This window comes from Chenopodium quinoa, unplaced genomic scaffold (genome assembly GCF_001683475.1).
Source record: "Chenopodium quinoa cultivar QQ74 unplaced genomic scaffold, ASM168347v1, whole genome shotgun sequence".
Taxonomy (NCBI): domain Eukaryota; kingdom Viridiplantae; phylum Streptophyta; class Magnoliopsida; order Caryophyllales; family Amaranthaceae; genus Chenopodium; species Chenopodium quinoa.
The window spans coordinates 2,858,201-2,883,525 of record NW_018742484.1 but is presented as its reverse complement, the minus strand read 5'-3'; the positions used below and the strand labels follow the sequence as shown (position 1 = coordinate 2,883,525).

The following is a 25,325-nucleotide window of genomic DNA, read 5'->3' as shown; positions in this document are numbered from 1 at the left end:
CTAACTTTGCCATACCATACCATCCGCACCTTCAATCTATAATAACCATGTCTACAACACCACCGCCAATACCGAAACTAGAATCGGAAGATAATCATCCATCTTTACCTCCTGCAGCGGCGTCATGGACAACATACTTGGTCCAAGATGTTCCTGCTGAGCTAAGGAAGCAAAGGGGGATGGCGGTCCCACTGGTGATGATGAACTTAACGTGGTTCATCAAGCAGGCAATCACGGTAGCCTTCTTGGGGCGACTTGGTGAACTACAATTGGCTGGAGGTGCACTAGGATTCACGTTTGCAAATGTCACCGGATACTCTATACTGACGGGCTTGTGTGGAGCCATGGAACCGATATGTGGTCAAGCATATGGTGCACAGAACTACAGACTACTTCATAGGACCCTCTTCATGGCAACTCTTTTGCTGCTCGTTGCCACCCTTCCAATCTCTATCCTTTGGCTGAATATTAGCAAAATTCTTCCTCTTTTTGGGCAACAAGAGGATATGGTAGCTATGGCTCAACGCTATCTTCTTTATCTGCTCCCTGATTTGATGGTGAACGCCTTTCTTTGCCCTCTGAAAGCATACTTGAGTGCTCAGGGTATCAATGTTCCTATTATGTTAAGTTCTACTCTTGCTGTAATTTTCCATGTTCCCATCAACATACTTTTGATAAAAGCAAAGGGTGTTGAAGGGGTAGCCATAACAGTCTGGATAAGTGATCTTCTGGTAACTTTACTGCTCGCATTCTACGTGTTACACATGGAACTGAGGGGGAGAGAAAAGTGGCAGGAAGGGGGATGGTGGGATCAGGGTATCAAAGAATGGCGTGCCTTGCTCAGCTTATGCGGGCCGTGCTGCCTGACAACCTGCTTAGAGTGGTGGTGCTACGAGATCCTAGTCCTCCTCACAGGGAGACTTCCTAATGCTAAGGAAGCCATTGGGGTGCTTGTAATTGTGATCAACTTCGATTACTTGCTCTTTTCGGTGATGCTCTCCCTTTCTGTAAGTGCATCAACCCGGGTGTCCAATGAGCTCGGGGCAAACCAACCAAAAAATGCTTACAAATCAGCCTATGTGTCCCTCATAACAGCAGCTTTTTCTGGATGTGTGGGGGCCATGGTCATGGTGGCAGCCCGGGGTTGGTGGGGCTCACTATTCAGCCATAGCAAGGGGGTAATCAAAGGGGTAAAAAAAATGATGGTCTTGATGGCTATGATTGAAGTGGCAAACTTTCCATTGACAGTTTCCGGAGGGATTGTCCGAGGAACAGCAAGGCCATGGCTTGGTACATTTGCAAGCCTTGGTGGGTTCTACTTGCTGGCTTTACCTTTGGGGAGTGTCTTGGGTTTCAAAGCAAAGCTCGGGCTTGGGGGTCTTTTCTTGGGGTTCTTGGTAGGTGCATCAACCTGCTTGATTTTGCTACTGGTGTTTATATCAAGAATTGATTGGGCCAAAGAGGCAGGCAAGGCTCAAATACGTGCCGCAGCCGGCGAAGAGTTTTTGTCAGATGAGGGCTCTGTCTAGGAAAAAAGAGAGAATTTTGAAGTTACAGCGTGATACAATTGATCAGCATTCTAAAACAGAATTCAGACAACACAAAAAATGTAATTTATCTGACTGAAGGAAATCAATGGATTTAGCAATGATTTAATCTTCTATGTCCATGAATCACTGCCATATGTAGGATACAAATGTAAATGTAAGAGACAATTGTATGAAATTTCTATATACTAAACCCAAAAAGGTACAAACAATTGTAATTCGGATTTTATAATTCATAAATTTTGGAATAATTGACAATCATGATTTTCCCATCTGAAAATTTTTCCATTGAGGGGATGGTAGTACACAAAAAGCATGTGGAGTGAAGGGACTTTCCGCAACTGAAGAATGAACGAAAAGCTATGAATTGAGCACGTTACATGAACTCAGTCACCATTCACATGCTCTCTAAGATCAAAGAATTACAATGTTAGCAACATCGAAAGTTAAATATGAATTACTTATCTTCATCAAAACCAGGTTTAGAGCCTATTGATTTAAGCTTGTTGGCCTTCTCGTCATCGAAGCCTAGGGCAGCCAATATCTTATGGCCAGGAGATTCCTCCTCAGACCATATGCCAAGAAGTAAATCAATTGTCGTAATTACCCCATTTTCATCTGCGTAGAGGACAATGCCTAACGAGTCAGCTGAAGTTCCATTTCTTTTTTCTTTGTTTAGAATCAGCAGTCTAAATTTTTTTGATAGAAAAAGTTCATAACAGAAACATAAGGTTATCCATAAACAAAGGTGAAATCAACATCCAATAGATAGTGGTAGTGTGTCGTCAGTACTCACTACTTTTTACAGGTGCAATCCACAACAAAAGGATATTATAATCGACCCCTTTAAAGATTTGGTTGGAAAATCAGATAACGACATAGTTGAACTTCAGAAGTAATACCAAACAAAATTTACAACATTGCAGTAATTATCATATCTATTGGCAAATATTTTACGGAAGAACAATTTTTGGGCAAGTTCCCTTGAGATTAGTCTCACTAATACAGCTGTTTCTAATAGATACTTCCTTTGTTCTTTATTACTTGACCTATTTCATTTATCACGCTTGTCAATACACAAATCTACCCCATCAATATCTTAAATTCTTGTTAAGTAAAAATTATAACAAATACATATTATGATAGGATGTATTGAGATAACTCAAACAAGATCAATATGATTATGTTTTAACTTATGCATAGATCACAAAAAACACTCATAGATGAGTGTGTGAATAGTGTATAAGTCAAACTAGGTCAAGAAAAAAAGAACTGAGGAAGTAAGTGACAGTTCATTACAAAACACAGATCCCCCACCAGCCAGTCGCCGTCACCAGTAATTGACAGCTACATCACTAGCCTTTCCCCATGACCCCATTTTTCCCCCTCTCCATTAAGCTTCAATCAAACCAAGCAACGAAAGAAGCTATCTTTTTATATAACTTTATTGGTCATCAAGTAGCAAACTTTAAGCTTAAAGAGATTATTTATTATTGACAACACTAAGACCCAGTATGCCATCATTTCAGCAAATCAGTAACATTTAAGATAATTGTAACACCAGTACAATCAAGCATGCTGAAGAGCTGCAAGATAATTGGACAAAATGCATACCCGATTTCACCTTCTGGTTCAATGCCCAATCAAGTGCTCTTTGAGCGGATTCAGTCAAAGGGGGATGCTCCGGGCTGAAGAAGTACAAATCACCTTTTCCAAGTAATTTTATACTTTCCTCTTTGACCTTAGTGAGTGTGATTCCATTTTCCCTTAAAAACCTTGAAGCAGGACTAGTTCCTGCAGAGAAACAAAGGTGAAGCTCCAGTTGTAAGAGCCAACGAAAGATGAGTACTTTAAATATTTAATGAACCTAAAAAATTTTAGACAAATTGATGATTACAGCTTATGGCTATATCTCAAGCTAAAAAGATTGTTTTGCATTTTTTCTATCTTATTTTAAATTTGTTTATCCAATATTCTATGGAAAAAATTAAAAAAGAGGGAGATAATATACCAGAAAAAAGCTCCTCACAAGAGTAATAATGACAACAAAGATACACTTACTAAGAAATCGCAATGTAAAGGGCAAGAACATTTTGAAGGAAAAATAAATCAACTGATTTTCTGAGTAGCATTCTGCAACAACTTAATCCTTAGGAAAAACTCCTGAATAATCCTCATAGAACATCTTCGAACTCAAGAACAAACACTGTTTACTGATATGAACAATTTCCAGTTCAAATGCGATAGACAGCAGTAATCAACCCAGGATCTCACCATTGCGGCATGAAATTTGTGATAGTTTGGTCCTTCAGCAATTACAGAAAACGAACTCTTAGATCAAGGCGGAAGAAACCAATTATCTGCAACCAGCTCAACATTGTTGCCATCATCTGTGGCTGCACTCTGGTTTACAAAAGCTAATCCTATTAAATAGCTTATGTGTCGAATTCAACATACACAGTTGATATTAGGAATCAATCAATCAAAGCCTTAATCCCATAAGTGGAGTCGGCTACATGAACCAAAATTGATCATTTCAAGTAGTCATCCACAAAGATCTTCCTCATCCATCCCTTACGATCCAATGCTTCATCCTCATGCAAATCCATATACTTCATATCCTTCCTAACTCCTTCCAACCAAGTCATTTTCAGTCTACCTCTCCCTCGTTTAACCCCTCCATGGTCCCACTCTTCGGACCGGTGCACCCTCGGGTCTCCGTCTTACATACCCAAACCAACGCAGGCGATTTTCCCTTAGTTTGTCTGCAATGCCTGCCACACCTACTTTTTTGCGAATAACCTCATTTCTGATTGTATCTCTTAGAGTGTTCCCACACATCCACCTTAACATGCGCATTTCTATAATCTCCATCTTTTTAATGTGCTTCTTCTTAGAAGCCCAACATTCTGTACCATAAAGCAACACTGGTTTTATGGCAGTCCTGTAAAATTTTCCATTCAACTGTAAGGGAATGTTTCGGTCACATAACACTCCCGTAGCTGCTCTCTATTTAAGCCACCCCAACTTGATCTTGTGGGCCACGTCTTGATCAATGTCACCATTTTTCTGGATGATCAACCCAAAATACTTAAAACATTCACTCATGGTCAATTCCTTTCCATCCAAACTCACCACTTCATCACTTCTCCCCCTCTCAGTACCAAAGCGAGATACCAAATATTCAGTCTTACCCCGACTTAGCTTAAACCCTCTAGATTCCAACCTTTGCCTCCATTGCTCTAACTTGGCATTAACCCCATCTTTAGTTTCATCCACCAAAACGATATCATCCGCAAACAACATACACCATGGAACCTCATCTTGAATTGGTCTAGTTACTTCATCTAAAACCGTTGCAAAAAGAAAAGGGCTTAATACAGACCCTTGATGCAATCCAATTGTAATGGGGAAATCTTTTGTCAACCCTCTACATGTCCCACATTTGTTGACACATCTCGATATATATCCTTAACCAGGTCCACGCACCTTCGTGGGATACCTTTCTTCAACATTGCCCACCAAAGTACCTCTCTTGGCACCTTGTCATATGCCTTCTCCAAATCAATAAAGACTATATGAAGATCCTTCTTCTTAACCCGATAAAACTCCATCATTTGTCTTATCAAATGGATTGCTTCCATAGTAGATCTTTCAAGCATAAAACCAAATTGGTTATCCGAAATATTTGTGCATGCTCTCAACCAATGTTCAATCACTCTTTCCTACAACTTCACAGTTGATATTAGGAATTAGGAAGACCGAAAGAATTGTCATCACATCCATACGGATATTCAACTTCATGATTATAAACACCTAACTCAGCTAACAGCTTCGAAGACAGCCACTGCATTACGACCTTTTGGGTTGATACTTGTCTACTTTTCCTTATAATTATAGTTTCTACTTTATTACCATTACTTTGCTTTTGTTAAAGGTAAACGAAGCCATATAGGATAACCAAATCAACCAGAGAGAAAAAGGCGCAATAAGGAAACACGGAAAATGATATCCTGCAGAGTATAATAACTACAACATAAAATCTCTAGAAAATGACCTTCCCCCCCCCCCTCCCCTCCCCCCCTTTAGATCTAATGCTCAATACCCCAAGAACCTCAACTTCTCATCAAGCATTAGTATTGAGTACAATAATCTCCAATTTAACAAAAGACGCTTGAAGCAATCCTTGAATAAATATACAGTACAACGATCCAAAATTTGAATAGTGACATTCATAGCATGTTTAAGCTTATATTCTCATACATCATCTTTGTTACTTCATCTGAAGCCCTTTCCTCTCTAATTAGACTATTGTATTAGGAAACGGACCCAAAGTTGGAATTTACTTTGCTTATATTGATATACATAATATCAATAGGAAACTTTCAACGTCCCCACCGCCAATATAATCTAACCTCCAAAGTTCAAAGTTCAAACTACCTTCACCATGTATATCTCCGGTAGCTCTAACTTTAATGCATAAAAGGGCCAGTTGGCACACAAGTGTCCATAAAAGAAAAGACATTCGATAACATCTTTTTCCTAGGCTGGTGTTCAGTTCATTGTTTTCCAATATCCTTTTCCCTCTATACATTTTCAGTTGTCTCCAATGTCCTCCAGCCTGATTCCCATAACCCAGCCCCTAAATGTTAGATTCACCCAAACACCTCCTACCCTTTCTTCACTAAAGGCATCATCATTGTACACCCATGACCCACTGGCATCGCAGCTTTGCAAGCCGATTTCATCATCACAGCCACATGCCCGCATCCATTACCCACCATACAAATTCAACCTCCATTCGGTTGAATGAATCTGTCGATAGAGATCAAACAATCAATTTCAACTGAGGTAGTGTTGTACAGCAAGAGGTGCAAACAATGGCACCATCATCCCAGAGATTATAAGAGTTATGTCATATAACCACCATGGATGGGGCCATGCACTTCGCCATAATAGAAGTTTTGACAGTTATGGTTACGGTGGATGTGCAAAGGAAAACTAGAGAGGTGAAAAGAGCAGCATAGTTTGGTTAATATGAGGGTTTCAATTCCCTTCTCAAACCAAACACTAACTATGGAATATAATTCTTCCCCTACCCAGATCCTAACTAAACTATTAGGGAATCTAGAGATTATTTTCCCAATCCTCCACATAAACACACACCCCAACACACACATTTCCCATTCTCAATCATTTCCCTTTCTCCCACCTGAATAAAAAAATCCCTTAATTTTGAGCTACATTGAGTGATAAGGTATTTGGGAGTGTTATTTGAGAATGGAGACTTAAGTTAGAGATCCATGCACAAGATCCTTTCAACCCCCTCCATTCATTTAAAACTATCAATTTCAACTGAGGAAATCTCGAACAGCAAGAGGCAAACAATGGCATCACCCCAGAGATTATAAGAGTAATGTCATACAACCACCATGGATGGGGCCGTGCACTTCGCCATGATGGAAGTTTTGACAGTTATGTTTATGGTGGATATGTAAAGGAAAACTAGAGAGGCAAAAGCAGTGGCATACTAGAAATTATTTTCCCAATACTCCACACACACACAGACACAAGACACAAATCTCCCTTTCTCCCACTTGAATCATAAAAATCCCCTCACTTTTTGAGCTACGTTGAGTGGCGAGGTTTTTCGGAGTGTTATTTGAGAGTGGAGACTTAACTTTGAGATCCATTCACAAGATCCTTTCTCCATCCCCCCTCCCCTAAAAAAAGCTGGTGAGTCCCATGAGATCAAAGACTGTGGCATTCCTAAACATTCCTTGATTGACAAAAACCACATATGTGTAAATCCATCACTTTGAGATTTCTCCTTCAATAAAAAAGGTGAATAATACTTTTTCCATGAAGCATAATTGGCTACTTAAGATGGAATTGTCTCTACTCAGTCTCTTTACTTATCTTCTTAAGGTTACACATCAACTCAATACCTAGATTTCTCCTATATTTTTCATTTTTCTACTATTCTTAGATGATCGGATCAATTCAATGACAGTAACCTAAGAATAACATTAGAAAAACTATATGGATAACAAGTTAGATACCTAACTAAGCCTAACAAAATCAGCTCAAGCTAGTTAGCCCTAAATTTCAACTTGGTCAAGTTAAAGAGCCTATGTTAATTTGGTAGAAATATCTTCATTTTCTGACACATTAATATAAATAACCCTGAATAAACACCCATGCATTTAGGCTCTAAAAGTTTAATGCTTATTCTAGTTCCCATAATATTTGAAATTTAAAAAATTACTAAAATTTTGAACAACGAAGAAAAGGTGTTCCAATGTCGGGCCAAAACAAGTTGAGTCACAGCTAAGATTATCTCATTTACACCCTTAAGCCTAGCAACAACCAAATTGACTCTAATTTCTATAAAACACATTTCTTCATTATATATTAGTTACAACACTTTTTTTGCCTCTAGCGTACTACTTTGGCTATTAGTCTATTATTATCTCAAACTACATTATAAGTACAATTAAGAAAAGCTAACATGTTAACAATACACATTAAAACAAATCTAACAAGATTCCACTTGACTAAAATTATTTCTAACATACCAGTGAGCAATGACTATGTTTTGGGTCTAAATTTTCAAGAATCAAAGTGTTGCAACTACAATGTAATATCGAACGGAGAATTACAAAATATGAGTTAAAGTGGGGCTACAAAAGCAAGAAAAAAATGAGTTTTGTATTATTTTATTGAATTGTAAAATGGCAAACCGCTAATTGTTTAACCTTACAAATAACATTAATAATCTTAATACACTAATGCCTCATCTTAAAGGGATTTCCAAGCTACTATAAGAGTTGATGGCTAACTGGCCTTCTCAATCTTCATCTTTCACATAGCTTCTTTAGCTTTCTCCTATTCCTGCTTGAATTTGATGCAATTAGACCACATATACAAGTATCATTATCGTTTAAATATTGTTGAGAGGGTGTTTGGTTCACTAAGTGGTATGGGTTTGGAATCAAGAATGAAATTATGCTTGCATGGGGTTGAAACTTATACTTAATACCGTGGGTTTGATTTTGTCAGGGAATGAACATTTTTCTTTTATTTGACACCCAAAGGTATGGTATAAGTCACACCCAAATCACCCACCTCCCCCCTTGGGTACTTAAACCTCACACCTCGGACCTAAATTACTTACTTTTGAACCAAACACCCCCTAAAAGCACATATATAAAAATTCCACCGCATGGCCCACATCTACATATCGTCAACTTCAACCGCAAGAAATCACATTTGGTTCTTTAGCGTCCTTGAGACCTTAATGCAGGACGACGATTAATTTTGACTCTAATGTTCTAACCTCTTTTTCCCTTGTATTTCATTTTCCTAAAACTGCCTATGACAGCTTTAGACAATTTCAAATTATATTTTTTCCTCTTATTATTGCCATGATCCCTTTCTCTAGGAATTAGAAATCTAAGGCACTTGATAAGTTGAAATTGATGAACAAAAAGACAATCACCACAAAGGAACCATTTCCATTAGTATGAGTATGACCCTACACATCCATCAACTTCTCCATAAACTACAAGCTAGTAAGCAAGCCACCAAGCCCTAATAAAAGCAAGCTTAACAAAGGAGTGATATTCTAATAATCTAATTAAACCAGTAAGCAAAGATAATAGCGATTAGTGACACTATTCAAAAATTACTAAAAAAAAGATACAGTAATAAGCAAAGATGAGGACATGGAGCAAGCCAATGCACACTCACAAGCATTATTTATGCAATCGGATAAACAAACAAATTTGAACAACAAACTTTAGTGTAGCATATCACTAACATATGTTATTAGTTATCCTAGCTTCAAAAGGCTGATGAGGCAAAAGGTATGACAGCTTAACGTTCCATACGGTACCCAAGAAAGGTCTTTGTTCTTAGCTGCTACCTAAAACTACTAACACTCATAAACAATCAAAAAGCCTTAACCACACAGAATAACTAACCTTGGTTGCTCACATAACTTATATCTAACAGTAAAGACCAACCAATACAGATTCTCTCACTAGCATTTGGCAAGTTTGGTCTAGATGAACAAATTTTCACCCCTTAGATAACAAGTAGCTAGGATCTTTTCGAAAGATCAATCCAACAACAATATTCAATCCAGATAGTCAGTATATTTTTCTCCATACATATAACACTAAGGAAATCAATAGTCCTCATTACATTGGTTCCCTTTAAATTAGGATAAGGAAGCATGAACTTAATGCATATACAATAATTGTCATATCTTACAGCAGTAGCATAATTTGTTCAATTTAAGCAACATACTGACATACACAATAAGTAACAGAACTCGAAAATCGAAACAAGAACTTACATTTCATAACCATATACAAGTATATGTTTTATCATCCCCAATTCATCAAATCATCAAAGGACTAACCTTCTATAAGTACACCCATAAGAAGGGCTTCAGTCCCAGTTGTAGGGTATTTGAGCTTCCTAGCTTCCAATTCACCCATTGCAAATGACTTTATAGCCCTCCCTGACCACCTATTTCAACTCATCATCAAAAACCCAATCAACACAAAAACCCATGAAAATTAACTATAAAATTAACCAAAAAAATATACAAATTTGAACTCACTTGGGACTTTTATCACCAACAACCCCATTTGGACTCCTGCCCAAACAAAAAAAAAAAATTGAAACTTTAAACCCTCAAACCAAAATTAAAAGGGTATTTTCAAAAATTAAAGAAATGAGAATGCAAAATCTTACACAGTTGGGAGGCTGACGGTGACAGCAGCAGAAACAGGGCGTCGTTTGGTTGAAATTGAGAGTGAATGAGATGTTCTTGTTGAAGAAGGATTGATGAGAGAGAAAGTAAGATTACCCAGAAATGGATTATGTGAAGAGAGAGAAATGCAATTAGATGAGTTTATTGGTTTTCTGAACTCTGGGAATTGCTGTAATTGTATTGTTCTAGAGAGAGTGTGGAAAGTGGCAGCCATTGTTGAAGGTTGGAGAAGACGTTAGAGTTTGAAGAGTGTGGGAGTATTTGTGGATTGGTCTCAGACAGTCTTGCTCATTGAAGGTGTAAACGGCACCGTTTTCGTTTTAGTTTTAGTTTTGGGTGAGTAGATCTGGGCTTTTGGGTGGTTGAAAATGTGTTAGATTGACAATATAACTTAATAAGCCATTAGAGATTGTAAAGTTTAGCTAATAAATGATGGATCATGGGATGACCTGTTTAAAACCCAATCCATCATATGTTCACTTCTAGAGGTGTGTGTAGGCACAGAAAATTTGTAAATGTGTCATATTTAGACCTGTTAATTCTTGACCCAATTCGGTAGCCTGATTTAAGTTCAAACTCAAGTTACTGAGAGAGAACTCAAACCCGACCTGACCCAAACAACCTGAAATCGATCCAATTTGACCCATTTATCATCTTTTGTAATAACCCAAATGATACAAACCAATCGAACCAAACGACGCTAAATTTGACCTAAACCTGACCCATTATCCCAAATTGGCAGGTCTAGTCATATTAGATTTTATATTATACGGTAAGATACGGGATGGGCCCCCACCCTATCACAGGAATGGGGGGTTGGATGAGGAATCAAACCCCCACCACTTGGGGGTGATGGAGGGACTAACCATCCCTCTATCTCCTCACTCTTCAATCTCATCATATTAGATGTTGTATGGGTCGAAAGTCGAATTATTGACTCAATAATTATTTAACTACAATATCAACTAATTTTAATTAATTTAGGTAAACGGTTTAAATTAGCCTATTTTAATTCTTATAATAATTAGGAAAAATTGCCAAAAATAATACAACCTTTGGGCCGCTATTTTTTAATAATTCAATCTTTGGATTATACATGAATATTACAAAATTTGGGAGGTCTCAATTTTAAACAAGACAAAAACTTGTAACCGGCTAAACAAGTTGTCCATGACACATGTCGTTATATAATTGGTCTAAACTAATAATTTATTTTTAAAAAAAAAATTAATATTTTTTATTAAAAAAAAATAAAAAAAAAATAAAAAAAAGAAGAAGAAGAAGAAGAAGAAGAAGAAGAAGAAAAAACCCCCAAACCCCAACCCCCGATCAACACCCCACACCTAACCCCTCTCTCAGCGAACCCCGAACACCACACCTAACCCCTTCCCTGTCGAACACCACACACCCAACCCCTTCCCCCGGCGAACGCCACAACGGCGTCATGAAGTCACGAACGCAAGGAAAGGTTCGGGTCTGGGGTTTGGGATGGGTACGGCAGCGATTTTTAAGGCTGGAAAAGGGGAGGGGGACAATAATCGGGGGCTAGGGAATTGAAGAGGTGGTTTTTCGAGGGGTTGGGGGAAGAGGAGTGGTGGCTATCGTGGTTGTTGTGGAAGGGGCCGGGAATGGGGCGGAGATGAAGGGGAGGGGACGATTTGCAAGGTGGGGGAGGTATGGGGTGGGTTTGCGTGGTGGGGCTGGGTTTTAGGTGGTGGGGTTGGGGTAAGGTGGCTGTCGGAGGTGGCTATGGTGGAGTGGAGGTGGAGCAATGGTGGTGTTAGATGGGAGGAGAAAGAAAGGAAAAAAAACATTTAAACCAATCATAGAGCGTCACGTGTTAAGGGTAACCTGTTTATCAGGTTATATTCGATTTTGTCTTATTTAAAATTGAGACCCCTCATAGGTTGTAATATTCATGTATAATCCAAAAGTTATATTATTTAAAAATAATGGGCCAAAGGTTGTAATATTTTTGACAATTTTTCCTAATAATTAAACTAGATTATTTTAAATGGTGCATACCTAAAAAAATATATAAATAGTATTAAATTTATATATGAGATATGCGTTTAGAATGGTTTAAACCCATACCTTATGTTTGTTTTATTATATTAAGATTTTCAAACTCATATCTCAAACCTCCAAGGTATGGGGTTTGACTCATACTCACACTTTTAGGTATTTAATAGAAGAAAAAAAAAACTTCATTCCATAATTATACAAAAAAATATGGTATTACAGTACGTCACTACAAGAAAACAGCTGAATTCCGACAGACTTTTACCGTCGGAAAATGGCATACCGACGGAATTCCGTCGGAAACGGTCTCTCGCAACAGCCCTTGTCGGAAATTCGACGTTTTCCGAGGGAAATTCCGTCGGAAGCCGCTTCTCCAATGGAATTTTCGACGGAATTCGTTCTGTCGAAGCTGGTTTTGACTTTAACCAAAATTCCGTCGCAAAGTTCCGACGAAATTTTCCGTCGTTGCTGAAGTGGATTCCGACGGAATATTCCGTCGGAAGGGCATATTCCGACGGAAATTTCCGTCGGAAAATTGAATAAAAAAAATAAAAATAAAAAAGCCACCCCCTACCACCACCAGCCAACCCACCACCCCCTGCCCTGCCCCCTGCCACCAACCCCCTGCCCTGCCCCCTGCCCCTACCCCCTACCACCCCAGCCCACCTACCCCCTGCCATGCCCCCAGCCCACCACCCCCTGCCCCCTGCCACCTAATCTGTGGCTTATACACACGGGTGTACAGTGCTCATCATACACCCGGATAAATAAAAAAAAGGCGGAAAGAACATCTTGTGTTTCATAAAGAACATACATGTATTTGACAAAGAACATGGTTGTATTTGACAAAAACATGCATTACCAAAGAACATAAAGATATAATAAAAAGAACGAGATAAAAGCTTGATAAAATTTTCTGAAAAATTACACATTATTAACGGGAAAAATTTAGAAGTGATAAATAATCGAGTAGGGCTGGGCCATATCATAATTTCTCGTGCTCAAACCCGTAGAAAAGTAGCGGGTTTTCGGGCTTTTTTCGAACCCCGATCGAGTTTTAACTAAAAATGCATTTTTAGGTTTGCCCAAACCCACCCTATTTCGGGCCGGATCGGGTCGGGATGTGAGTCATGCCAATGTTGATCACCTCTTAAAAAATCCTTACCAAAGATATCATTTCCCCAAAAAATAGTTTTCTATCTCTCCAAAAAAAATTCAACTTCCCATAATAATTTAGTTTTTTTACTCTAACATTATTTTCAATTAAAAATAATTTAAGATTTCAATATCAAATTTCAAAATACCAAATGTTAAAAAGAACATAATTTATATTGTAAAGTACATATAGTTAATACCTAAATAACACACTAATCAAACTCAAAGAATGTGCGATAATAAAAGTAATTTAAATATGACATGATAATAAAAAATAGAATTTGGGCGTCACTACGACCTTAAAGAACATACACGCCAAATTCAAAGAACATACTTTGTATTATTAAACCCAAAAAAAAATATGTTTATCAACATATGTTAAATAACATAAGTTATAATGTAAAGAACATATAATTTTACTCAAAGAACACACTGATCACACTCAAATAACATATTAAAGGTATGTTCTTTGTCAAACATAGGTATGTTCTTTATCAAACACTATATGTTCTTTCCGCCTTTTTTTGTTTACCCGGGTGCACCATGAGCATGGTGCACCCGGGTGTATTATCTAATTTTCACCTGCCACCTACCACCTACCCCCTGCCCTGCCTCCTGCCATCCTCGTCACCAGCCATCGCCCATTGTCCAGCCACCACCATCCCCCACCCTCACCCCCCACCAGCAACGAAACCCCCGCCCACAGTCGTTGAAACCCTCGCCGTCCAACCCACGTGTCAGACCCAAGCCCAAACACCGCCCAACCACGACCACCCTTTTATGTCATTGCCACATTCAATCAAGCACATTTCCATGGCAGATGTTTTACCTTGTTGAGGAACATCTTAACCCACCTCCCCACACCGAAACCCACCTCACCACCACCGAAACAACCACCAAAAACACAAAAAAAAAAACATAAAAAACATCCATGCTTCACCAACACCATATATTGCAAAAAAACCAGAAAATTCAACAAATTAATTAAAATCAAAATTTAGAAGAAAAAAACGAGAAACATACCTTAATTTGAACAAAAAAAAGGTCGAAATTGGGTTTATAAGGTCTAATTCGACCATGAAAACTCTAGATCTAGAGTTTTCATGGTCGAATTTGACATGAAAACTCTAGATCTAGAGTTTTCATGGTCGAATTTGACATGAAAATCTTGATTTTCATGAGTTGCCATTGAATTTCTTGAAATTATCTTCGATTGCCAAAGAAAACGAAAAAAAAAAAAGAGGGGAAGAGGAAAGAGAAACAGGGAAGAGGAGAGGAAGGAGAAAGAAGGGAAGAGGATGTGCTGGAAATTCAAAGGAGAAGTGAGGAAAGGAAGGAGGAAAGGGAGGAGAAAGAGGGGAAGAGGAAAGAAGAGAGGAGAGAGAAAGAGAAGGGAGGCGGGGAGAGGGAAAGAGTGTATGGGTTAGGGTTTCCTTAGGTTTTAAAGAGAGTTTTTTTTTTTATTATTTAATTATTTCCGACGGAATATTCCGTCGGAAACTTAAATTTCCGACGGATTTTAATTCTGTCGGAAAATTAATGTTTCGACGGAATAGTCGGAAACTTCCGACGGATTTTGTTTCCGTCAGAATATACATTTTCCGACGGAATATAAATCCGCCGGAATTTATAGCATTTCCGACGGAATTTTGTATCCGTCGGAATCTGGCCTTTTTCTTGTAGTGCGTCTTGTGTGCGACTGGCCACACCATGTTGTCGCTTATAGAAGAACAAAGTAGCCCCTGCAACACTGATCGAGTAACACATGTAATACTGACCGAGTAACCCCTACAACACTGATCGAGTAACACATGTAATACTGACCGAGTAACCCCTACAGCACTGACTAAGTAACCCCTGTAACACGGATCAAGTAATTCCTATAACACTAACAAAGTAACCCCATGATGATTGGTCACACCGTGTGGCCAGCCACATATAAGAATTTGTAATGGTATTAAGAATCAAATTCCAAACTCTCTTTTAAATAAAAAAAGAAAAAAGAAAAAGAAAAAAAAAATAATTAAGTTCCAAACTCATACTACTTATGGTTTCATTTCTAATTCCAACCCCATATCAGTTTGCGAACCAAACACCTTTAATAAACTCAATGAATACCAAAACCCTAAATGCATCCCTAGCCACCTCTGTAAATCGAGCATCTCTATTTCATTTTGGAGGAGGGAAATCAATAAACATCAAGCGCATCACAAATTTGTGTGTTTCCAATTCTAGCTACATTAACCATCAACTCTTCGAACCATCAACATTATCTCCATCACTGCATTCTCTCTATTATAACGTATAGTTGACTAATTTCACATAAATCAAAGTAATAATTTAGTGAAATTAAAATGATTTTATTTGTTTTTGTTGAATGATGTTTGATGAACACGATTATGAAATAACCTCATCGACTACCTCCTTGTTATAAGTTGAAAGTAGGGTGCTAATCGAGTTGAGCAGCTCAGCTCGCGAGCAACTCGAATTCGACTCGGTCAAAACTTGACTCGATTTGGCTTGACTCGAGATGTTAACGAGCACAAGTTTGAGCAACCTACCTAACTCGACTCGATAATAAATTTTATTAATATTTAATTTACAAATAAAGTTACCATGTTTAAAAAAATTGACACTTAATAAGAGTTAATTTATATTATATATCAAAAAAAAATAAACCTTTAATAATAAACAAATAAAAAAGAAAACTACTAGTATTTAAAGTGAAAAAAAATAAAATAAATAAAGGTCCATAATTTTAGAAGGACCAAAACCTTAACGAGCGGATCGTGAGCTACTCAATTCGACTCGAAACTTTAACGAGCACAAGTCGAACAGGTTTTATTGACGCGAAATTTTAGCGAGCACGTGTAAAAAGTTTTCGAGTCGAGTCGGGTACCCTTCAGCTCGTGATTGACCTGCTAGCACCCTTATATACCTGACAGTTTTTTGTTGTCGTAAAATGCCGACATATTTTTACGACAGCTTTTCCGTCGCTAATTCTTGATATAATAAAAAACCCTATTTCTGCTTCCGCTCTTTCAGTCCCCACCAACCAACACAAGGGTAAAATAGAGAGAGAGCAGCAACAGAGGTAACTTATCTCTCCTTTAATCTTACATATTTTGATTCTATTTACTTTTAATTTCCAAACTTAAAACACTGTTCTTATTTTGTTTACATCAAATATAGTTTTTTAATTGTAATTTTCTAGATCCGTCAACTTTTCGCTCTTTTTAGGGGTGATTAAGTAATTTTAAATTTTTTGTTGAATACTGTTAGATCTAATCTAATGTGTTATTATTCTTAAAATTAATTCGATACCGTGATTGTATGTCAATGTATTTGTGAAAATTGAAATGTTATTCAAAGTACTAATTTGTGTTATGATTTTAGTACTAATTAGTTAAGGGTTGATTTGTTAATTTTTTAGGTAATTTTGTTGAATTGTGAGAAATAATTAAGTAATCTAGAGAAACATTTGAGCAGAATTGAAAGAAATTTTGTTGAATTATTGATATATTGAGCTGTTATACTAATTGAGTTGTGTGTTGGTGTTTAATTTTAGTTTGCATTGAAATTGAGTTGTAATACTAATTGTGTTTTGGTGTTTTTTTATTACAGATATTACTCATTTACTTGAAATAATTATTTAAGTAAGTTTATGGTATTAGAGATTGTTTTATGTAAATAATAACCGTGGTTAGTGAATGCTATAATACGGATCGAGTAATTATTTAAGAAATGGATGTGTTTGTATTATTGTATATGTGTGTTCATTTAATAAGTTAAATTTATGGTTTCAAATAAGGGTAAAGAGGTGAAACAACACTTATAGACTAGTTAGTAATGATTTGGGTTATTTAAATGGGAATGAAGCATCTATTTGGTAAGTGGTCTTAATGTTTTTTAACATGATTTTCGTGACTCAAGTAGAATTTGTTATCATGAAAAGAAAAGAGCGCGGTTGGATGTATGACAGATATGATGGGCGTAAACCACGTAATCTTAACCCCAACTTCTTAAACGGGGTTGATGAGTTCATTGAATTTTGCAAACAACATCCCGAGTACAAAGGCTTAGATCAAGTAAGATGCCCATGCGTTTTATGTAAGAACAGGCATCTCTACGATGCTGATACAGTTAAAATTCATTTGTACAAGAAGGGATTTATTCCTAATTACTTTGTTTGGTATAGCCACGGGGAATTCTTTACGGAGTCATCGCCGGTTCAATCAAATTCTTCTCAGAAAACAGTTGTTAGTTCTTGTGTATCGTAGACGTATGGAGGATTGGAGGTTGGATTTCATAATAGAAAAAAGAATGCTGAATTTTACGTAGATTTGTTATACATGTTTGATCATACTGTAAATATTACAGGAAAGCTATGAAAAGAATCTTGCTGACTGCCATGAGGAAGACAATGTTATAGATTCGAGTTTGTTTTTTATGGTCCGATAATATCAATTATATTGTTGTGTGTTACTCTGTATGAGTAAAACCAGTAAATGTAAGTTATAGCCAACTGTCGATGGGAAGTAAATATGTCCAAATCACAAAATTAAAGCACTAATTATTGCTTAAATAAGAGTAGAAAAACCGAACTCAATTTGCTATTGAGCATTCTAGGTGGTGAAAGGTGGAATTTCTGCCCAACTACCTGTATCTTTCCAACTAAAAAATTGCAATGAAGTCAATTACAGTGACTACATGCACCCCCATTCAATTTTGCCAGTGTCTTGTTATAGTAACTTCTCATATTTCAATTTTTATTATTACTTGACCTAATAATATCAATGTTCAAAAAATAGATTGCAATTGCATTGTACGTACTAATTATTAGTTGAATTTTATAGATTATAAAAGTGGTAAAATCATACCTTTTCACTTTTTTACTTTATCTCAAAAATTGAACAAGTATTTGTCTTCAAAACAACACTCTATAATTATCATCAGTGGCGGATTCAGGATTTCCGAGATAGTGTATCACCATCAATTATTGATCATTTGTGAAAGTACAATTTTTTTTTTCCATGTCTTGTTCATAATTAATTTCAATCCAAAAATTATATATATATATATATATATATATATATATATATATATATATATATATATATATATTTCACCAAATTGATTTCAATCCAAAAATAGGACACAAAAATTCATACCACAACCAAATACAGTACTTAAGAATTCAATTTTACAAGTCGAAAATACTACAAATAACATGTTATAAACAAATGGTACAATAAAATTATTATATTGAATTAACTTTATGATTTTTTCATTAATTGATAAGCTTTATGGGGAAATATTAAAATTGGTTGTACAAATATAAGATATAAAAAGGGAAAAAAATTATTAAAAAATGATACAAAAAAGTGAGATAACTTAAGAGACCAGTTATTAAATATAACTGGTCTCTTTAATGAAAAAAGAAAGTAGCGCAAAAAAATTGCGAAATGCAATAGCAGCATCAAAGAGACCTCTTATATAAATAACAGGTCTCTTTAATATTTATTTGTAGCAATAGCAGCATTAAACAGATCGCCTATCTTAATAAGAGGTCTCTTTGATATTGTTTGTTGTTACCAACAGCAGCATCAAAGAGACCACCTATCTATAATAAGGGGTCTCTTTGATATTTTATTTTTTAAAAAAACTGTGTCACCGGACCCACTATGACTAAAGGTGGGTCCGCCCCTGATTATCATCTTTTAACATAAAAACCTATTTTATCTACATTTACAAGATGATTTATACCATAATATTATCGTGATTAAGCCAAAATCATGATATTGGTCGAACTTGATTATGCACGTGACAAAAATGTAATAATGAATAAACACTCTCTAGCTTATAAGTCAACTTATTTGTTAAGAACTTTAATCATGTTTAGCCAATTTATACAATTTCTTAATTTCTTACACAAACTAGTTAATGTTGTTGGCAAACATTGAAGAACTGATGCACTAAAAACACATGCACATAATTCATATGGTAGGTAGTTAGAAATTGAAAACTAATACAAAACTTTAACTTGTTTTCCAAGGCAAGCCCACTGCCACGTAAGCTAAGCCTCGATCTCTATAACTTTGCCATAAACTTACGCTAATTCTTACTCATCACACGCTGGTTAGTGGTCACTACTTATTAAAACTACTTTAATTACATACTTTCATTTTATTTATTGTAATATTAATATCAATTACTTGTATTAAATATGTAGCAACATTGTCCAGGTTGATTTCACGTCTTTTCTAATTGCATGAAGTTAACGATACCCTTTAATCATCACGTGTTATAAGATAGAAGGGTATAATATCATTTTTATGAGAATTGGACGTACCTTATTTATGGAGAAAATAGAATCCTAGGAATTGAGCAATCATAATTAATTCATAAATATTACAATAACTAACCTAACATCTCACTCATGTGAGTTCAATTTTTTTAGCATGTGTTTGTTAGGTGGCTCAAATGATTTAAATTTGTAATCTTTTAACAAATTTGTTAAGGTGATTATATAGAGTATGCATAATGCCTAAAGAACATAGAGGTTTTATAACACATTTTAACAGACACCCTTTTATGGAAAATGGGGCAAATAAATAGGAATAGACACTACAAAAATTTGGCCTTTTAGCGACAGGTGAAATCCGTCTCTAATTTCTAAAAATTCGTCGCTGGACATAGCTAGCTACGAATATATCGACAGAATCACTCCGTTGATAAAAACCTTGTCGCTAAATGGATTTAGAGACGGAAAAAAAAAATTGTCGCTAACTTTAGCAACGGCAAAAAAAAATCCGTCCCTCATATCAGCAACGGAAAAAATAAATCCGTCGCTCATATCAGCAACGGACAAAAAATATATATCCGTCTCTAAATTTTGCAACGAAAAAAAAAAAAATTCCGTCTCTACATTTAGCAACGGGAAAAAAATATTTTGTCTCTAAAAGTAGAGATGCTATTTGGTTCAACCTGATCCATTTACCACTCCAAAACCTCACTCGAGTCAACCTAAAGAATTGCAATTAGTAGGAGTCGAACCTGTGACCTCAAAGTCACATGGTGAAACTCTTACCAACTATACCAAATACTATTTGTTTACTTCTCACACATAATTCATAATAAGTGAAAGAAATATTAGAGACAGAATTGAAAATCCGTCTCTAGTTTAGCAACGGAAAAAAAAAATCTGTCTCAAGTTTAGCAACGAAAAAATAAAAAAATTATAATAAAAAAAAAACCGTTTCTAGTTTACATAATCCGTCTCTAAAGTAATATTTTACATAATTCGTTTTTAAAATTATTTAGAGACGGAATTAAAAATCTATCACTAAATTAGGGACGGAATTAAAAATCTGTCGCTCGTATCAGCAACGGAAAAAAGAATCCGTTTCAAAAAATTAGCAACGGAAAAAAATCCGTCTCTAACTTTAGCAACGGAAAAAAATTCGTCCCTAAATTAAAGACGGATTTTTTTAATTCCGTCTCTAATTTAGAAACGGATTAAAATCCGTCGCTAATATTCCGTTTTGATATGGACATTTTTTTGTAGCGAGGGAATACGTACGTATTTTGTCATTTAGTGAACAATATAGACTCAATTGAAAGAAAAATAAAAATAACTTTATATTCATATATTGGGTCGTACGTAGATCATAAGTTCGCTTAAGTTATGCTCGGTCCAAAAGTTGTGTACTTAAGATTCAGTCATGATTAATTTATATTTATAGAATGTGTTAATTACCGATGAGTCTTGGTCATCATGTTCATCTTGACATAAATTACTTTACTTAGCTTGGTCAAGTTCTAAGATAATTTGTACAGAGTATTAATTCACCTTCTCATAAGGGCCATAGCACAATAAACAGAGGGGTTTAGTTTTTTCACTTCCAGTTTCATCAAATTAAATTGCCTTAACAATACATCTATGGAGAAAATAGTTCCTTAAACTTTATATATCATCCTTAAGTACGCAAAGCTCCCAAATTGATGAGTATATATGTTGTTATTTCGTAATAGGAACCTCCCAAATTTAATCTAGAAAGATTAATATTTAATTTGCAACGTTAATGAGTGACTATCACAACATCATGATAATGATCCATATCATTTTTGCAAAATGCACGCTGATATCTCAATTTTCATAATTACTACTATTATTACTTATTACGAGTATATTTCAATCCGTATTACATGATCATTGTAAGAGTAAAATGTCACATAATACATTTACTAAAAATAGGATATGTATTTATGGCCTGATCAAAATCCAAAATATATACAATGATAGAGTACTACTACTACATACTTATTATGAGTTTGTGTAAATTTTTTTACAAACCTTTACAACTTTCACAAGTATATTGTATTATTATCATACTTGTATGTTACTAAAAACAAGCATTTTTTTCGATTATATACAACCAACCTAGATCATTATTGATAGGATCTTGTATGATTATTAGTAGCAATAATGTTTTAAGGTTTATTATTGGCTCGATTTCCAATGAATTACAGAAAGTTGTTCCAAGGTAATGAGAATGTCATGAACCCATAATCTGAAGCAGAATGACTTAAGTGATTAAATGAGTCCAACGTGCGAGCTGACACTCTCACGTGTTATCCGCTTTGACTAAATTCAAGTTACAACTGTAATGTAAGCTAAGATTACATTACATGTACTAACTTACTGCCTCACCACTCATATCAACTCATTAATTTAATACCAAGTACTATAATACAGTATATGATTTGGATATTAAAAATTTAATTCGTTCCCCCTCAAAATAAGGCCATGATTCTTCCCCCATACCATATAATATAAAACAAAATACAAGTAAGTTTGATTTCATGAGCTGGAAGACAGTTTTACATGATTTTACGGAATAATATACTAGTGATTAATGAACTTGGTTCCGCTAATCACCGCGTATTGTCGTGCAAGTACTTTGACATGTCCTAGCATGATAGTTGCACGTCCTACTTTAGGTTGTTTATAATTAGCATAATGTAACCCTTCTAAATTTGTTTAAATATTTCTTAAGGGACAACGTGTTTTTTTTTTTTTTGTTTGAAAAGGACAAAGTTTAATTTCCTACGTTTAATTAAATTAGTTTAGAAGGATTTTTTGGACATGTTAGTCGCTAAACAAGTCAATATAAATTGTACCTAAGCTATAATGGATTACTCTCTTTGATGCCTTTAAACTTTTCCATTTCTGACATAATAATATTTGGCCTTATTAAATTTTTCAATCTCATTTGGATAGATTCATAAGGATATAATATTATTTTCAAAATCAATTAATAAAACTTCACTGTTATTTCTTTGTGCCAGATTGAGGAAAAACAAATTGCATGATTCTAGTGGCAATTCAATATATAGGTAATTAATTTACCCATTGAAGAAAAAAAGTTTTTTTTTCACAATCTCAAATGCTTGATCCTAGTGGCAATTCAGATTTAGGCCCATACTATGGGAAATGCTGCAAGAGAATAGGCAAAACATTCATGATCAAGGTATAATGTTTATTAAATTAGAAATTAATTTAGAATCCATGCTTTAATTCAATTAGTCCCCTTCGAACAACTATCATGTAAATCATATAAAATTTTTGTTCTTGTTTGTTGATTTTTTTTATCTTTCTTCCGTCTTTCATAACAAGGTCAGTACTTGATCTTGGAGGTTGAAAAAGAAAACAAATGAAGAAATATTACTAAATGGATAGCCATATTCTTAAACAACAAACTTTTATATAAATTCATTTTATTTGGTATGTGTTGTTATTTGATACATCATATATGCTTGAAGAATGACAAGCATAGCTTTAATATAATTAAGTTTGTTTAATTAGGTTTGTTAAAAAAAACTCAATATAACATTACTTTAATCAGTTTTTGTACAAGTTTCGCATACTTGTACGAGTATTATTTAGGTGCGTACATGTGTTTTGGCTCTTTCATGCACAACGCCGTTTTTCCCTCATTTTTAATAGAATGTTCCTTTTTATCCTATATAACAACGAACAATCGTATTTAAATTTTGATATGTTTAATAATACAGGCATAATACTCAACTTAATGTTTCAGTAAGTCAATCAATGTACAAATAAACTAAAGATCGTGGCCAATCAGCCACCCCAAAAAAAGTCTAAAGATCATGACCACTCGTTAAATACAATTAATTAGTAAGGTACACTGCAACATACTTACTTCATAATGTTGTATGACAATATCCTTTTTCCATTTAGCTATATTTCGTTCATTTTGAAAATGTACTTATGATTTATTTTAAATAAGAAAATGGGATGACTTGCTATAAGTAAACGTTTATTCTATTCACCTTCGCTTATTTGAATTAATCTCATAATTGAACTTATTTGATGCTTAAATTTTTTGTGTGAACTTAAATAAATGTAATAATAGCTTATTTTAGTTGTAATGGAAAGCTATACAAAACGCTCATAGTTTTCTTAATAATAAAATGGGAAGAACATTTAGGATTGAAGGGAGTACCATTTATCAAGTTTTCTTAATAATACACAAGTACAAATGATAAACTATAATTAAACTCCTTTTGAATTTAATCATTTTATACAAACAACTAATGTAAACAACTAGTTAAACCAATTATACAATTAGATATGTTAAAGTCAAGAGAGATTGGAGAAAACGGCTTAAGCTTTGTATTGATTATAACGACAATATATATACACAATACAAAAGGAAACCTAACTTGCCTAAAACTCCCAACAAGATAAACTTGACAATATACAATATTAACATAAATAAACCAATAGACTTCTAATACTCCCCCTCAAGTTGGAGCATGCAAATCACGAATGCCCAACTTACGTAATAAGAAACCAAACTGTTGTCGTCCAAGAGCCTTCGTAAGTATATATGCCAACTGATAATTCGTCGAAACATAAGAAGTAGAAATATTACCCTTTAACAACTCATCACGAACAAAATGACAATCTACCTCAATATGTTTCGTACGATCATGAAATACCGGGTTTTTTGCAATATGCAAAGCTGCCTGACTATCACTAATCACCTGCATAGACTTCAAATGAACAACCCCAAAAGAAAGCAGCAATGCTTTCAACCACTTCAACTCACATGTAGCAACTGCCATAGATCGATATTGGGCTTTGGCCGAAGAACGAGACACAGTACGTTGTTTCTTATTCTTCCAAGAAACAGGCGAGCGACCTAGAAACACAAGATAGCCTGTCAAAGAACGCCGAGTAAGAACACGTCGCCCAATCACTATCACAAAACGCCGTCAACCGTAAATCCTTCATAGGCCGCAACAAGATGCCTTGTCCCGGACTACCCTTAAGGTAGCGCAAGACACGAATAGCCACATCCCAATGAGAAATCTGTGGATCACTCAAAAATTGTGCCAACACATGCACCGAATAACTCAACTCTGGTCGAGTGACTGACAAATAAACCAACCGTCCAACCAACCGACAATACTGATCTAGATGAGCAAACGGCTCACCCGTAGCATGTGCAAGTCGATGATTCTGCTCCATCAGAGTATCAATGGGTTTGCAACCTAACATACCTGCCTTAGTCAAGATATCCAAAACGTACTTTCGTTGAGAAAGATAGATACCCTCCGAACTACGAGCAACCTCAATGCCCAAGAAATACTTAAGCACACCGCAAATCCTTCATATAGAAACATTTGCACAAATAGGCTTTAAACCGAACAATAGCTTCGTGAGAGGACCCTGCAATAATCAGATCATCGACATAGACAAGAAAATGCAAAGATACACTGCCCTA

At 35.5% G+C, this 25,325-nt stretch overlaps 2 protein-coding genes across 2 annotated transcripts; one reads left to right on the top strand and one right to left on the bottom strand.

Annotated features, from left to right (window-relative positions):
• On the top strand, window positions 1-1,643 carry LOC110719386 (protein DETOXIFICATION 56). The gene has a single exon (XM_021898313.1). It carries the CDS (start codon window positions 48-50, stop codon window positions 1,527-1,529), a length of 1,482 nt encoding a protein of 493 aa, XP_021754005.1. The 5' UTR covers window positions 1-47; the 3' UTR covers window positions 1,530-1,643.
• Window positions 1,644-1,762: 119 nt separating this feature from the next.
• Window positions 1,763-10,682, bottom strand: LOC110719387 (ATP-dependent Clp protease ATP-binding subunit CLPT2, chloroplastic-like). Its single transcript, XM_021898315.1, has 5 exons — window positions 10,314-10,682; window positions 10,180-10,215; window positions 9,976-10,085; window positions 3,162-3,341; window positions 1,763-2,165 (listed from the first exon to the last, which is right to left on the bottom strand). Exons 1-5 carry the CDS (start codon window positions 10,544-10,546, stop codon window positions 2,005-2,007), a joined length of 720 nt encoding a protein of 239 aa, XP_021754007.1. The 5' UTR covers window positions 10,547-10,682; the 3' UTR covers window positions 1,763-2,004.
• Window positions 10,683-25,325: the final 14,643 nt, after the last annotated feature.